This window comes from Homalodisca vitripennis, chromosome 7, assembly GCF_021130785.1.
Source record: "Homalodisca vitripennis isolate AUS2020 chromosome 7, UT_GWSS_2.1, whole genome shotgun sequence".
NCBI classification, from domain to species: domain Eukaryota; kingdom Metazoa; phylum Arthropoda; class Insecta; order Hemiptera; family Cicadellidae; genus Homalodisca; species Homalodisca vitripennis.
This window is the reverse complement of record NC_060213.1, coordinates 87,279,611-87,294,975: the sequence shown is the minus strand read 5'-3', so window position 1 is coordinate 87,294,975 and position 15,365 is coordinate 87,279,611. Positions and strand designations below refer to the sequence as shown.

The following is a 15,365-nucleotide window of genomic DNA, read 5'->3' as shown; positions in this document are numbered from 1 at the left end:
ATTTTCTACCATTTAATGTGACAGTATATAACCATTAAGTGTAGAAAAGTGAAGATTTTATTTATATAGACAATCTTGATCTCTGATCCTTGTGTCATAATCTAAACTTTAAGTTGTAGTCTAATAATACACTATTCAAATGTCTAATCAATCTGACCAAAAGTAAAGCATCGGGGACTGATTTTCATATAGGCTACAAACAAAAGTTGCCACAGAACATCGTGAGTGTTATATTAAGCGCCGTGTGAGGCACCAACTATGAAAATGTAATAATTATAATCTAAAACAATAATACCGGTACTGGATATATTTTAATTGTTATAGATGGGCGATTAAAATAAGGTATCATATGATGGATCCTTAAATAAATTTTTTTGAGTTATGTCCATGTTGACCTTTCCAATACATTATTTTTTTGGGGAAAAGGTTATTAAGTATATTAATGCGATATCATTTTAAAGAGAATTCATATAGATTAGGAAGTTGTTAGTACATCTTTTTTACTTTCAACATTGTAGAAAATATCACGTTTTATGTAAAACCTTAAGTTTGTTATGTTTTCGTCCATCATGTTGAAACAACTAGAGATTTTAAACAATGTGCCATTTGTTACAGGTTTACATTTCAAAAATTTGAGATTCGAACTCGGGATCTCCAGTTTAGGCATACTTTGTTGTTTAAATTCTCTGTATGTGATTTAGGACCGTTACATTTAGTTTCTTTGTTATAGCTCCAATAGTTCTCCTAATATGCGTTTGGAACATCTTAAAAGACTCATCATGTAATTTTCTTGATCGGGCAACAATGTATACTCAACTATAGCACTAGAAATACCATATACCGGAGTAAGTTAAAAGTTCGAAATTAAACGCTTTTTTCTACGGAGGTACTCTTCCCAAACCTGCGTATGTATATATTTTTTAGATCGAGAAAGCAGGCAAGGACGTAGCCAGCTAGAGAGTTCAAGAGCTCTGGACCCCCCAAATTTTCAAGTTTTTCAATTACTGTTTTAGTAAACGATTACTATTATTTAAATAATTCAGTACTACTGACACGTACTGCTGAACGATCGTTCTCAACAAAGAAACGGGCCAAGAACGCCAAGGAACAAAATGGCGCATTACTCTGTCCACTACGTAAAAATATCAGTTGTCTGGACCCCCCTCAAAAACTTTTTCCTGCCTACGTTCTTGCAAGCAGGCAAACTGATCTATCACACAGTCGTACATTAGACCGGAATTAGTTTAAAATGGCCGGAAGTAGACAGTTTTTGATCAAAGTACGGACTTTAGTATCTTTTACTAACCAAAAGAATGTTCGTTATTTCCCTTTTAATTGGCAGCAAGTGCCGTGTGAAGCCATGGTGGTTAGTAGTTTATTAAATTCATACTATTATGAGTTATTTAAATTTAAGCAAATATTCGATGTGATTATAATTTAATATCGTATTGAGAAATAAGAAAAGACTATTTAAAATTAGATTGCAGATTTTATTGTGTCCAATGCAGTTTGATACATGGGTAAAAATTTAATTTATTTGAAAGTATTTGATTGAAATACAATTAAGAAAACTCTACAATTAGCTTATGCTCATCTATGGAAAATTTTACAGTTTAGGTTTACATTTTTTGTAGCTGTTACCTATGTATCACATTATTACCAGGCAGAGTAATTTTAATACTCTGTAACTGGCTAGTCTTCAATGGTTAGATACTAATGAAATTCATTGCTTCATCAAAATATTTTTATCATTGAGAACTTTCTATTAAAGAGCAAGATGCCCTAAGACATTCCAGAGGCTAGTGATCCATACTCTCTCATTCCACTTCACCAAATGTAACAAACACGCTCTATACAATTGATACAACTGTAGTTCTTTATCCAACAGCTTGATGTGTGGTATTAAGAACTAAACTCAAAACAGATAAGTCATTTATAAGTGAATTTACAAAGTTCGCAGAGAGTCCTTACATTCTATGCATGTATGTGTGGGCTTAAGAAGTATAGCGCGAACTTGTGAACACGATAGCTTCCGTAATTTTTAAAATATCCAGACTTAAATAGGTGCAAAGCCAGTACTTGCACATGGCTTGAATGAGTTCGTTAGTCAGCCTTAACCAATGAAAAGGTTCAAGATGGTGGCCATTCACATTCAAGCAAAAATTTTAACTCTACTAATTTACAATGTAGACCCAAACAGATGCATTTTTACATAAGAAAACAACTTTTATTATTTCACTTTTTTCGATATCTCTTAAGGTTTCAAAATGGCGGCCATTCAAAGTTTGGAAAAGTAATATATAGGTTATTATGCATTATAATGCAAAAAATGTGTTTTAGAATTCTCAAGTCACTCACAATAATGTTCGCTCCAATGTGTTTTTTGACATCACGTATGGTTTCCAGTTAGTGGGCGTGAAAATAATTAAAAAAAAATTTAATTCCAAGCAACGCTTATGCCTACTTATTTTTCGATAATTTTTAAGCTGGCGGCCGTTGATTGTTATAGAAGTATACAATTGAACCGTTAAGAGTATATAATTTTACACAGATAATTTCGGATTTTAACTAAGTGAAGTCCACGCTTTTTATAAAGAAATTTATATGAATTGAGAAAATGTTTCCCTAGAATCGCTTGAAGATTATGGGCTTTCTAAATGTTTGAAAGTAGGCTATTTCTATTGTATTAACTAACATGCCAAGATTGAGGGTTATTGTTCCAACAGTGTTATGCGAATCAAATATCTACACTAATAATGTATGTTCAGTTTGACATTCCAGTGACTGAGCTGGAGGGTTATTATTTTTATCTTCATTTTGTATCCTACGAATACAACAGACATCTGTTATTCTAGTGGTCTAAGATAATATTAAAATTTTTGCATATGGCCATAAAAGTTAATTTAGCTGTTACAAGTTCATTGAAATAAATAATATTTTATATAAGAGTGACCAATCTGGAAAAGATAGATTTAAAGAAGACCTAAATAAAAATTTCCTTTATTATTATATTGATTATATACCTTTAAAATATTTTATGAAAATTATGAACTCAGAGCTTCCTTAATAAAGGATTAATTTTTAGATATATAATATAATATAGAAACTAAAGTAATTGTTCTAGGAAATAAAATTTGTAAAATAACAACCAATATGTTTAAAAATAGTTTATTGTGACACATACAAAAATTTGGTTATTTCTAACACAGTTATAATTTAATTTAATCGTCAATACAAACTAATGTGTATACATTATACATATAGCAACAATTTTAACATCGTATGAAAACATAGTGGTCGTTAGAATTATAAAACTATAATACTGACAGACTACTTTGATTTTAAAAATTATCACACCAAACACAGATCTAGAGATCTGCGTAGTTTAATATGACAAATTGCTTAAACATAAAGTAGTTATTGATTTATGTAATGTTAATTGCTAAGTAACACAGATCAGACATATTTTGGTTGTTCTTTTCTATAAGAAGAGAAAACCCGTTTATGTCAGAATCTGATTTGGTAGAAAGTCTTAAAGAACTATTATATGATAAATAACCACATTAGAGGTAACTATTGTTTATTCTGAAATAGTTCATTCACACTTAAGAGCTATTAATTATGTTAGTTTGAATAATATGTATCTTTTTAACTAATCACAACTACTTATTTCATATAAATTTCATACCTTAGATGTTAGCCTATAATTGCGTAACATTTGATACATGAAAGGAAATAACTAAAGCACCCCGCACGAAAATAGTCCTATGCATCTCCCCCCCCCTCTAAACCCCGCTTCGACTACTTGCCAGTTTTACGTGCAAAATGACGGATCTGTCCCAAAGTCTGTTGCAGTAAAAAACATCATCGGCTGTAACAGCAAAAATGCATACCTACATTTAATTTTATTAGTCTGTTTTACGGTTAGTATACGGCCAAGCAACGTCATAGCGGAAACAGCTGATGGCCGACAGCGATGTGGCAACACCGCTTCAAATCTCACCGGACTATTTTGGTGCGGACTGTTCTAGTAATAATAATTTTATTATAATATTTTGTGCTTCTATTCATACACTGGTTGATAAAGAATCTGTTGTAACGATCGGATTATTTTATCATAGTTAAATTATAAAATGTTTTTCAATCATGGAAAGTGCAAAAATGTATAAAATATGTTTTGCACTTTTTGCACTTTTAGAAGCCGTCTCTTCCGCAAGTGCAATCTCTTCCTTTGCCAAGGCCTGATGGAGGACCTCCATCACTACAGGCACCCGTTAACCCTTTGCCGAGCAACGCCATCAAAAGCCCCATGAGAAGGTTAGGCAAAACATTGAGCAGATCACCAACGGCACTGACGATTTCGTCTAACTGAGGCTCGGGGAAGGCTCTTGCAAAGGCTTCGGCCAAAGCGAAAGGTAAGGCTTTGGGGGCAGGGTCGGGCTTAGCAGCAGGCGTGGGTAGGCAGGGTCCCTGCAACACGAGAGGTTTTGTTAGGCTGTGCCTGCTGCTAGAGGAAGTGGGGAAAAGGGGAGGGAGATGTTACCAACCTTACATAGCTTCTTTGAATGTTTCCTTTGAGCCTTTTGTAGTCTTCACATAATACCCGTTAAATTTGGTATAAAGTAAATTCTTTCCTTATAACAGTTGTATTTAAACATTCGTATAAGAAACATTCTTCCCTTAAAGAAGTTCTCAACAATTTTGTAAGTTATATCTGACCAGATTTGAAAATATTGATCTTAGTAGACAATTATTGCTTTTCTAGATAGTGCATATTAAAAATATATCAATGAGATTATAAATATATTATATTTTTGTTAAATGTTTATAAAATTACTACTGGTTTTGTTTAGAAATTTGAGCTTTGAATTTATGTTGAACTGTTTTATTTTATATCTTACAAAACCTCAACAGACTTGAAAATAAAGAGAACTCTAACATGTTTATGGACTGTCTGACTAAAGTTCCCGTAATTAGTAATATTCCCCATTCAAGGTTAGTTTATTACGGCTATTTCGGAGAACCTGGCGATCACTACTATGAAAATTGTATTTTTAGCGCAAATAAAATACAGAAAATCGCAACAGAAAATTATCAATGACTTTTTAAGGCTTCGCGGTTTTCCAAATCACTGGATATACAGAAGAGGAAGTATCGAGTGGCCACCAAGACCGCTAAATCTATCTCCACGACTACTTTGTGTGGGGTCACATTAAAAACAACGTCTATAAAACGAAACCCCAGTTCATTAATGGCCTTACGGACGAAATAGTAGCGAAAATTAAATCCCGAGTGAATCCATACAACGAGTTGTTTCAATTTTCTGCCAGGCTTGGACATTACCAAACTGTCCTGGGACAGCAGTAAGAACATCGGATATAAAAACACAGGTCAGTAAGGACCTAGGGAAATCACAATGCATTCAATTTGATGAACTTTAGAAGCTGGCTAAATCGTAACCTGGAGGCTGCTTGTGTTCAGGGTACAATTTACCTACCAATTTGTTTGTATTATTAATTTAACCTACCAATAAAGTCGTGTGAGTTAAAAGAGTTCAATAATATTGTAGATACCAAAGCCTTCCTAAATTGCATAATCTCCTACTGAATTTAAATCTTACTGATCATGCCCGCTGTCTGCCTCAATTCATGCGAATTTATAACTCGGTTGGCAGGTTGCTAGCAATATTAAAATATCGAAAGTGTTAAAAATGTAAACAGAAATGGGTAAATTAAGTGAAGACATACAGGCACACATTTATAAGGAAGCTCTCACTTTGTTTATGAATAATATTCATATTTAGTTATTTCCTCGACATATTTGTTTAAATAAGCAAATATACATGAAATAATAATTAATAATACTAAGTATTTATAAAATAACCTATAAAGAAGTATTGTTATTAATTAGTTTAAATGCCTGGTAAAAGATTGGTCTGAGTTCGAACCTCGGCAAACCAGTACTTTTTCATCATAAATCTGTATTACAGTTAAATTAGTCTATTCCAAGAAATGGTTAAAATATTAGAATTAGAAAATTGTAAGTACAATCGTAAAATAGATGTAATGTATATATATATTTTATGTAAATTGTAGCTATGACAAGAACATAACTGAAAATAACAAAAATAAATCGTTTAATTTGATACACATTTTGGTTCAGTCTTAAGAATATAAGTTACTCACTAATAGCGTTTTAACCGTAATAACGGTTCACGACGCGAGTACGAATAGGTTGAATATAGGTTTCACACGGAGGGCAGTCGCCGCTACCTCCGCCGTTATCACCTTTACCACCATCTCCTCCATCTCCACCATCACATTTATCACCCCCGACCCCTCCATCACTTCCATCACCTCCATCACTTCCATCACCTCCATCACTTCCATCTCCTTTATCACCTCCATCACTTTCTTTACCTCCATCACCTCCATCACATTCTTTACCTCCATCACTTTCTTCACCTCCATCACTTCCATCGCCCCCATCACCTCCATCACTTCCATCACTTCTTTCACCTCTATCTCTTCCATCTCCTCCATCTCCTCCATCACTTCCATCACCTCCATCACTGCCATCACCTCCATCCCCTCTATTACGTCCATCACCGCCGTTATCTCCGTCACCGCCTTCATCCCCGCCATCGCCTTGATTTTCATCTCCTCCACCGCTGTTATCTCCGTCACCGCCTTCATCCCCGCCATCGCCTTGATTTTCATCTCCTCCACCGCTGTTATCTCCGTCACCGCCTTCATCTCCACCACCGCCTTGATTGCAATCATCTCCACCACCAAGCAGAGCTTGTAGTAAATTCTGCAGAAGCTCACTAAGGCCAGTCAAGAAGTCATTGATGGCACCACTGTTCTGAGGTAAGGCTTTCGCTAAAGCTTCTGCAAGAGGGTGAGGACGCGGGATGGGGCCCGAGCGGCATACCCCCTGTAACATGAAACGCTTCATTAGGGTCTGGCAGGATTGGTTGGTCTTATATAGGGTCTGAACAAACTGTAATCATGATGCTCGCGGGCGTCAGTTTGTGTTTGCCAAGCCGACCTATGTGTCATAATTAGAACACAGCCTAGTACGCTCTACAAAAATTCTCTATTCTGTTATCTGCTACACGCCGGGTCTTGATAGTTCCAAAGTTTATTAGCTTATATAATTCCGTTTGAGAACTTCAGATAGTGAAGGAGAAATTGTTGTAGATGTTTGGATTGTCGAATTTTCTGGATATAGCCATGTTTAAGAGAATGAGAATGAGAACCTTATTCCTTTCTTTGTTCATTTAGGTTTTGCCTATGTGTTCATAATATCCTCCACATATCCTCCACAAGAGTGGAGCATCTGTCATTCCATTTCCTTGTCTTTAACAATGACCATATCTTATTTATCCCCCCTTATAGATAGAAGGGGGTTGCGTAACTTCCAATCACATTTCAAACGTCCGTAACTCCTAATCAAAAAATTCAAATTATCTTCTTAAAAAATTCACCAATTATAAAGTGATTTACAATATTTCTTTGTATCTCCAATTATAGAGATTTATATTAACGATTTGGCATTTCTTCATATTTTGTTTCCACGTTTATTTCTCCTTTGGGCTTTCAAACTTTTGCTGGTGGTTGGATGGTTGACGGTAGATAGTAATTTTTGTATTGTAAACGTTCAACCTAATGAATTCATGTAGGTGTTGTAGGATGGTGAGATATCCCTGAGAATTCCTATGAGTGATGGTCGTTAGAAGTTATCTACACCTCCGCACCATACTCATCGTCATTTGCACCAGACTGGCAAAGAACAAAATTACCATTGAAATATCACTGGATATCCTTAGGCCGTTGGATGGCGTGATATTCCTGCAAATCCCTGAGGCGATGATGGTCAATGGAAAAATTCTTACCAATCCATCGAAATTTGCTCCAGACCAGCACACAGCAAAATTCCTAAAAAAATCATAATTCGATACCCTGAGGCTCTTGTATGCTGCTATATCCCTGAGCATCTCTATGTTAATGGGTAATTGAAGAAACCTCCAACTCTGCACCATGTCCCTCGTATTTCACACTGACACAACAAACGATGGTATTCCTACAGAACTCATCTGGATGGAAATATCTCTTAGCATTCCTGAGTCAAAACGGTCATTGGGAGAAATACGCCACCTATGTCCTAACCCGCCCATTGTATCAGGACTGAAAGAAATGTGGCTTTAACAGAGCGTACAAAAAACCACTAAGACTATTTGAACAATGTTGTCCAAAACTATTCCGTATCAGGGAATATCAGGTATGCAATTAAATCAGAGAGCAAGTAAAATTTAAATAAGCAACAGTGAATAGGTTTTAACTTTTTTTTATTCGGTTTGGTTATATTTGAAATTTCGGTAGACATTAATCGAAGGCCCGTAAGGTGTTGATCGAACGGTCCATGTTAAGCTATTTCATATATAGAGTATTTTAAATTTAATATTAGGACTAGTGTTTGTAAAATATTACAGAAGTTTACATGGTAGCTACTTACTTTTATCAGAAGGTCAGCGAAAGGACGGGCAGGATAGATGTGAATGGAACATCAAATGCATGTTAAAAAGTTCATGGAAACATGCAAAGGAGTTGGCGTGGTACAGAAAAAATATTTCTTAGTGAGTACGTATGAATTAACTGTTACAACAATTGATATACAGTGAGTATTAATTAGTATTATTACATTTAAATGTTTCAATTTAAATGTAAGGCATGGTGGTAAGGTATCAAGGCTGTTAAGAATCAATTCAGAAATTAGCACATAAACTGTAATGCAAGCACAAATTTGTGGAATTTCTTGCTTATCCTGCTAATAAGGAACCTGTTCAAGTTCTGATGAAGTTTAATTGAGCTTTTATTGCAATTAAAGTCAGCTAGAACGAGAAACAAGAAGAAAATAATAAATATAAATTGTAATTAAAAATTATATATTTATAAAAATTATTAGTATTTTGTTAAATAAAATACAAAATTAACAACTCATACAAATGATTCAGTTACAAAAGAATTAGCAAATGACGGTTAATTGGGATAGTACTAAATTATTATTACTTTGAAAAAACAAAAAAATATTTCAATAATGACTTAATAATTATTTATTTAATGAATAAATGGAACAACATTAATCTGTAAATAAAAAAATAATAAAGAGGAATACATGATCTGTTCAATATTATTATAACAGGCATAATTGCACACTAAATAAGATAAATAAAAGTTAACTCCATTTCCCTAACCTAATAATCACAACAATAATAATTATGATTAATAATAATAATGTACAACGTCATAGAGAATAATTCTTTCAATTTGGCATAAAAAATAACAAAAAACCAGTTAAAAATTATCAAACACTAGCACTATTCAGAAATGAAATATGAAAATAAGCTATTGGCATATACAAGTTTAGTAAATATAAAATGATTGGTGGAATATTTCACTTTTGAATACATCTTCATGTTCCGAAACTGAATGGAAAAACAGTAAATGATCTGTAAAATAATGTAATATATTAAGAGAGAGGTCTGTCTTGTGGTGCGACTGTATTGTAAAGTGGTATTTATAACTTTTTAACAGTTCTAAATTAGGATATTGTTACGTATATAGATTTAGTTAATATATAATACAAAAGTCTTTTACTTATAATATAGTAATGTGAATTGCAATAACTAAAATGCTGGTCCGATCAGTGAGATAGGGTAAAGTTGAAGGGAATTTTTCCAAAATAAATTGGTATATGCAAAATCTAAAAGGTGTAGAATGTATACGAATGAGATGACATGGTAAAATTTTCATTGGCATATAAGGTCCTTGGCGATTATATACAAATTCACTAAACATAATTTACTATCCCTATCATAAAAACAAGTGTAACAAAGTTCTAAATATACGTGCTAAAACGTGCGATGGGTATTTAGATTCATCTCATGTTACACAGAAACAAATATTAATGGTTTTAGAGTCGAGTAGTTTTAATTTTGTTACTGAAGTATTGTTTCTTTCATGATTCATATATCTTATGTAGACGTAATACGTAGAAAAATTATATAATCATATTTCATTAATATCAGACAATATCAATTGCTGATTTCTACTATCTTTCTCTTTACAATTACTACTATTTGTCTTTTGATACTGCTATCGCGAAACGTACATTAAGTACAAGCGCAAACGTTTAGAACTCTATTAGTATCGGAAATTTATAACTGTGTAAATACAATGTACTGGTACGTTATCATTATTTACATTTGTGTTCATGTACAGAATGAATATAAGGAGTTCAAATAGATATTTGACCTATGTGAAAGAATGTTTACTTTACGGTTTTCTTTCTTAAAAGATAAACTAAACTGGTGTTTTGAACATGGAATGAATTAAGTAACTTAGTCGTAAAATGTAAACAATTAGGATTTTTATGAGAGCAAAAACTATAATGTTCTAGTGATAGCTAAGGTGTGTTATTGGTACACAGCTGAATTAAAGAAAAGGAACGGATAGCATTTAATACAATAAAAATATTCATATGTGTTATATATTTATATGTAAATAAAAACGAACTTCTCAGTTTCGTACATAATTTTTTGTCGGGTCAAATTTTAAAACTTTTTTATTATTCTAAGAAACGCCGCTAGGTGTTTGAATGGCCTGTATTCATAATTTCAGTGTCATTTCAAACGCTGTCTTGAAGTAAATCAGGAATTCATATTTACATTTTATAGATAACTCTAGGTTGATGTAGTCAAACTTGCAAATGTTATGAATCTTAGAGTGAGTTATCAGCCTTTATATCTTATTACTTTTACATCAACTACTTTAACGTTATGAGCATATATTTTAGTATAATATAATATAAAAATGAGTATTGTCATATGTGGAACACATCGTTTGTGTTATAGCACAAATAATTTCTGTACCAAGTGCGTCGAGAAGTATATTGATTGTGTTGTCGGTTCTTTTGAAAGAAAGTGTCTCGTTCAATTTTCAAAAAATGGTGGCAAAATATCGAGATAACAGTAATAGAGGCGAGTTTTGCCCCAAAAGAACTTATTGGTAATAAAATAAATCGTCTTCCCGTTGCGTTATAAGGATGAGGTTGAAGAGAAGGCACTAGCTTTGTATAAGGGGCCAACTTTTCTATAGCATGACGATCAAAAGCACTAGATTTCATAACTGGAATTTTTCCTGCTGTTGCACAGTTAGTTACATGAGGAACAGGGCGGTAGGTTTCGTTGCGAGAAAAAATTATCCTACGGAGTTTAATTTGATGAAAAGAGGGGAAAGAATACCCCGATACGAGCGATGAAGGTATCGATACTGTTATAATTGACTCAATAGTGTATAAAGAACTCATTACTGAATCTTGCTATCAAATTGTACAATTACGTAATAAATACAAATAAAGTTTAAATCCAACTGATGAATTTAAGCGTTAAGTAATGAACCGAGAACATTTATGTAGCAAATTAAGGTTCAAATTAACTCCTCACCATTTCGAACTCTCTTATATGTATGGCCATCCCAAATTTCATAGACAGCAGTTATTTTCAACCGATAAGCTTTCGCGATTCACATGTGGAGAAGAATTTTGAATACCACTGGTAGAACTCTTCCATCACACAATATAAGGCTTTGAAAAGACGCCAAAATATCTGAAGTTACCTGAAGATAACAGGCTGATAGTTATGACAGAGAAAGTGTCCCCACAGATGCACCTGACTTGGAAACTCTTTGAGTCATTGAATCACGCCTCAAAGAAGACTAGACTTCCCGTTCCAGTTATTACGGGACTGTTACAACTATGCATTTAATGTCGTTATCTTTAATTGTTAAGCACAATTTAAGATGAGGGGAACAATGTGAATTTTCTGTTGTCACTTATATTGGCAACACATTTATCAAGGAATCTGATCAAAATTCTTTGGATTTACCTTATTAAAAACAAACAAATTGGTGCATATATATTGAAGATACCATTGTTGTATATCGAGAAAAATGAAGGAGATAATCAAAGAAGTTTTTTGACCACGTTAATAGTATTTATTTTTTATTACTTCAAAAGGACAGTGGTAGTCCAAAATAAGATATATTTTTAGAATATGTGCGTATTGTTAGATAAAATTTGAAAGAGCATTCATTTTTGAAAGAATATTGAATGGTTGGTATTTAGAAATTGATAGGTGTCAAAAATGTGCAACTATAGCAGAGGTTTTAATTTTTTTATTTTCTTAAATTTTTAATTTAATGGATACAAATTTTACAAAGAAAAGTATGCTTTTAAGTCATAAAAAAATTCAAGGTTGGTTTGAAATCAGTATAAATAATAGTCGTAATCGAATTAAACCTCTTATTGTGATGTTATATACATACCGAAATAAATATTCGAATTAAGGGTAGTATTTATCGGAGAATAGAAGATAAATTTATGTATGTTCTGTCAATAGCATGATTGTAACATATAATTCTACTTAAAATATAAAAATGCAAATTGCGTCCATAATTTTCAATTTTGACAATCATTAATAGTAATAAAATTGGGATTTTTCAACAACAGAGTGTCCAAAATAACTATACGTTTCTTTCGAAAACTTATAAAATAATAATAATATCTGCAGAAGGCTGCTGTACTAAAAGAATAAAATTACCATACCACTCTTTGTGTTTCATCAAGGATACTAACGATATAAATCAATTTTCATCTACTTATAAATTTTGTTCTGGTCTCTTCCAAAGTTCAACATGCCATTTAAAGGTTTGCAAAACATTCATATTTATTGGCTGAGTAATACCGAAGCCTATTATTCGAGGGAATTGAAAAATTTTATTTATGTATATTTTTCCATCCGCACGGTATTTCAAGATCGAACAGATATATAGACCTCTATTTAAATAGTCGATTTCGACGATGGTGCATATAATAGATTGATTATTATCGAACACTTATCCAATGGTCTTATGTGTAACCGTGAATGTGACGATAACATCTCAGAATAAATAAAGTATAAAAAAAACTGATTACAATCATATGACATGTAACATAATACTGACAGAGCCTCAGCAAATCCTGTAAATTAGTGGTGTGACGTAGTTTATTTGGCTTTTTGAATTTTGTGTTTGGTACGTTTTTGAACGGCAAATTATATTAAATTATATTGTCACAAAATAAATCTAGTTATAGTAGTTTAATTGAATAAAAAGCGAAAATATTGAATTTTTATTCAATTTTCCTAACCGAGTCCTTTTATTATCAATAATTAAAAATCAACTGTTTCCTTTCGATACACGATAATCGATTATAGATATTGAAACTAAGTTGAAATATGTATAAATATAATTATATATATATATATATATATATATATATATACTGTACTGTTAATTTTGTTTGCTGTGTTATTTTTTATTATACCTTTTTGAAAACGGTAAATTCCGAAATATTAAAGGAAATTTTATACCGAGAAGTGTAATAATTGTTATATATATATATATATATATATATATATATATATATATATATATATATATATGAAAAGTAGTTGCTCCGCCGGGACTCGAACCCGGATCTCTCACTTGCCGGGTGAATGTGCTACCATTACACCACAGAGCCCTTACTTTTACGACTCAATTATTTTGTGTTTGGCCGTATCTGTCACATATACAGTTTAAATAACCAAACTAACATATGATCGGAAGACCAAATACCTGTCAAACGACTTTTATTTACATTCATCTAATTTGTATAAATAGCCTTTTTAATTTTTCAATATATATAATTATATATATATATATATATATATATTTATGACATTGCCTTTGTACCAAGAATATATATGTCCCACATATGTATATATATATATATATATATATATATATATATGTATGTATGTATGTATGAGCTTATGCAATATACCGCGAGCTTGTGAACATGATAACTGCTGTGATTTTTAAAATATCTACACATAACTTGGTACAGAGGTGGTACATGCATATCGCTGGTATGAATTTCTTAGTCAGTTTTAAACAAAGTTTAATGATGGCGGCTATTTACTTAAGAGCAAAATTTAATTAACTCACCTAATTACAAACATAGGCAGTATTTGTGTATAGATTAGATGAAATTGTTAGCCAGTCTTAAGCAATAAAACAATTCAACTATGAGGTCATTCACATTTTGGTAAAATATTTATCTCGAATATCTCACAAGATAAATAAAAACTGATACTTTTCATAAAATGTTCGTCATTCCAATCAAAATGAAGTCCTAATTATTTTTAAGTTTCAAGATAATGGTTGTGTAAAGTGGCGGAACCGTGGTAAGTAAATATGTGTACATACATACTTTCGGATTAATTGTAACTAAAACAAGTCCACATTTTACAAAGAAGTTTACGTAGTTGAAAAAATTTTTTATATTGAGGTTTCAAGATTATGGTCTTTCAAAATTTTTTAAAGTGTTGAGGGTGAATCAGTATGGTGCTGTACCGTTTTACTGGCACATGAGGGGTTAGCTTTGAAATGTAAAATAAACTTTTGTGAAGGTTTAAAAATAAAAGTAAAACTTCTGAAATGAATAAAGTTCAAACTAAAATAAAACTTCTTCTTAAAAATAATAACTGGAATTAAAATTAAAATAAAAAACTTCTTGATGACTTTTAAATTCAAACTTGTAATACATTCTTCACTCCCAAAAATGTACAAAGTTATTACAGCTTTTTATTCAATCTTCAAAATTCAAACATTCACACTCTAATCTGATCTGGCAATTCTTCACTTTAATTTATCTTCAAAATTCAATTATATTTGTTGATAATTTTCTTTACTTTACTTTAAAAGTATTCTTCAGTGTTAGTGATTTAAAAATCAAAAGTCTTCAGTGTTAGAGATTAATAAATCAAAAAATATTGCTGAAAGCATCTGTAACAACCACAACATTCTTTTAGTATTTTTACATCAAATTTTATTTACATGTGCTCACTGCACCAACAAGTTTTATATATTGCACAGATCAAAAGGACAAGTTCCTACATTCCCATTAAATTTAATTTTTACAATATTTCTTTCCCCAAAATTATTCCAAAATAACTAAGAATGTATATTGACTGGACTCCAGTTAAAAAGTTCACACACCCGCAGGATCGATGACAATTAGTAAAAAGATTTACTCTAAGCACTATTTAATCTACTCGTTACAATCACTTCCGATTAACTGAGATGGAGGTACGGTACGTCTACCTCACCCCACCTCTCAATTTCGTTATCGAACACTGCCATCTGCGATGCGCGCCTCGCCGATAGCAGCCTCTTTTGTACAGTCCAGCCCTTATCATTCATCTGGGCCTACTCCTTCCA

The 15,365-nt window shown here is 32.3% G+C and overlaps 1 protein-coding gene across 1 annotated transcript in view; it reads right to left on the bottom strand.

Moving 5' to 3' along the window:
• Positions 1-4,476: 4,476 nt before the first annotated feature.
• LOC124366018 (uncharacterized PE-PGRS family protein PE_PGRS20-like) overlaps positions 4,477-15,365 on the bottom strand; it is a 49,514-nt gene continuing 38,625 nt past the window's right edge. The window contains exon 2 of the mRNA XM_046822217.1: positions 4,477-6,936. Coding sequence (XP_046678173.1) covers positions 6,196-6,936 — 741 coding nt within the window. The 3' untranslated portion in view covers positions 4,477-6,195. The remainder of the gene's footprint in view (positions 6,937-15,365) is intronic.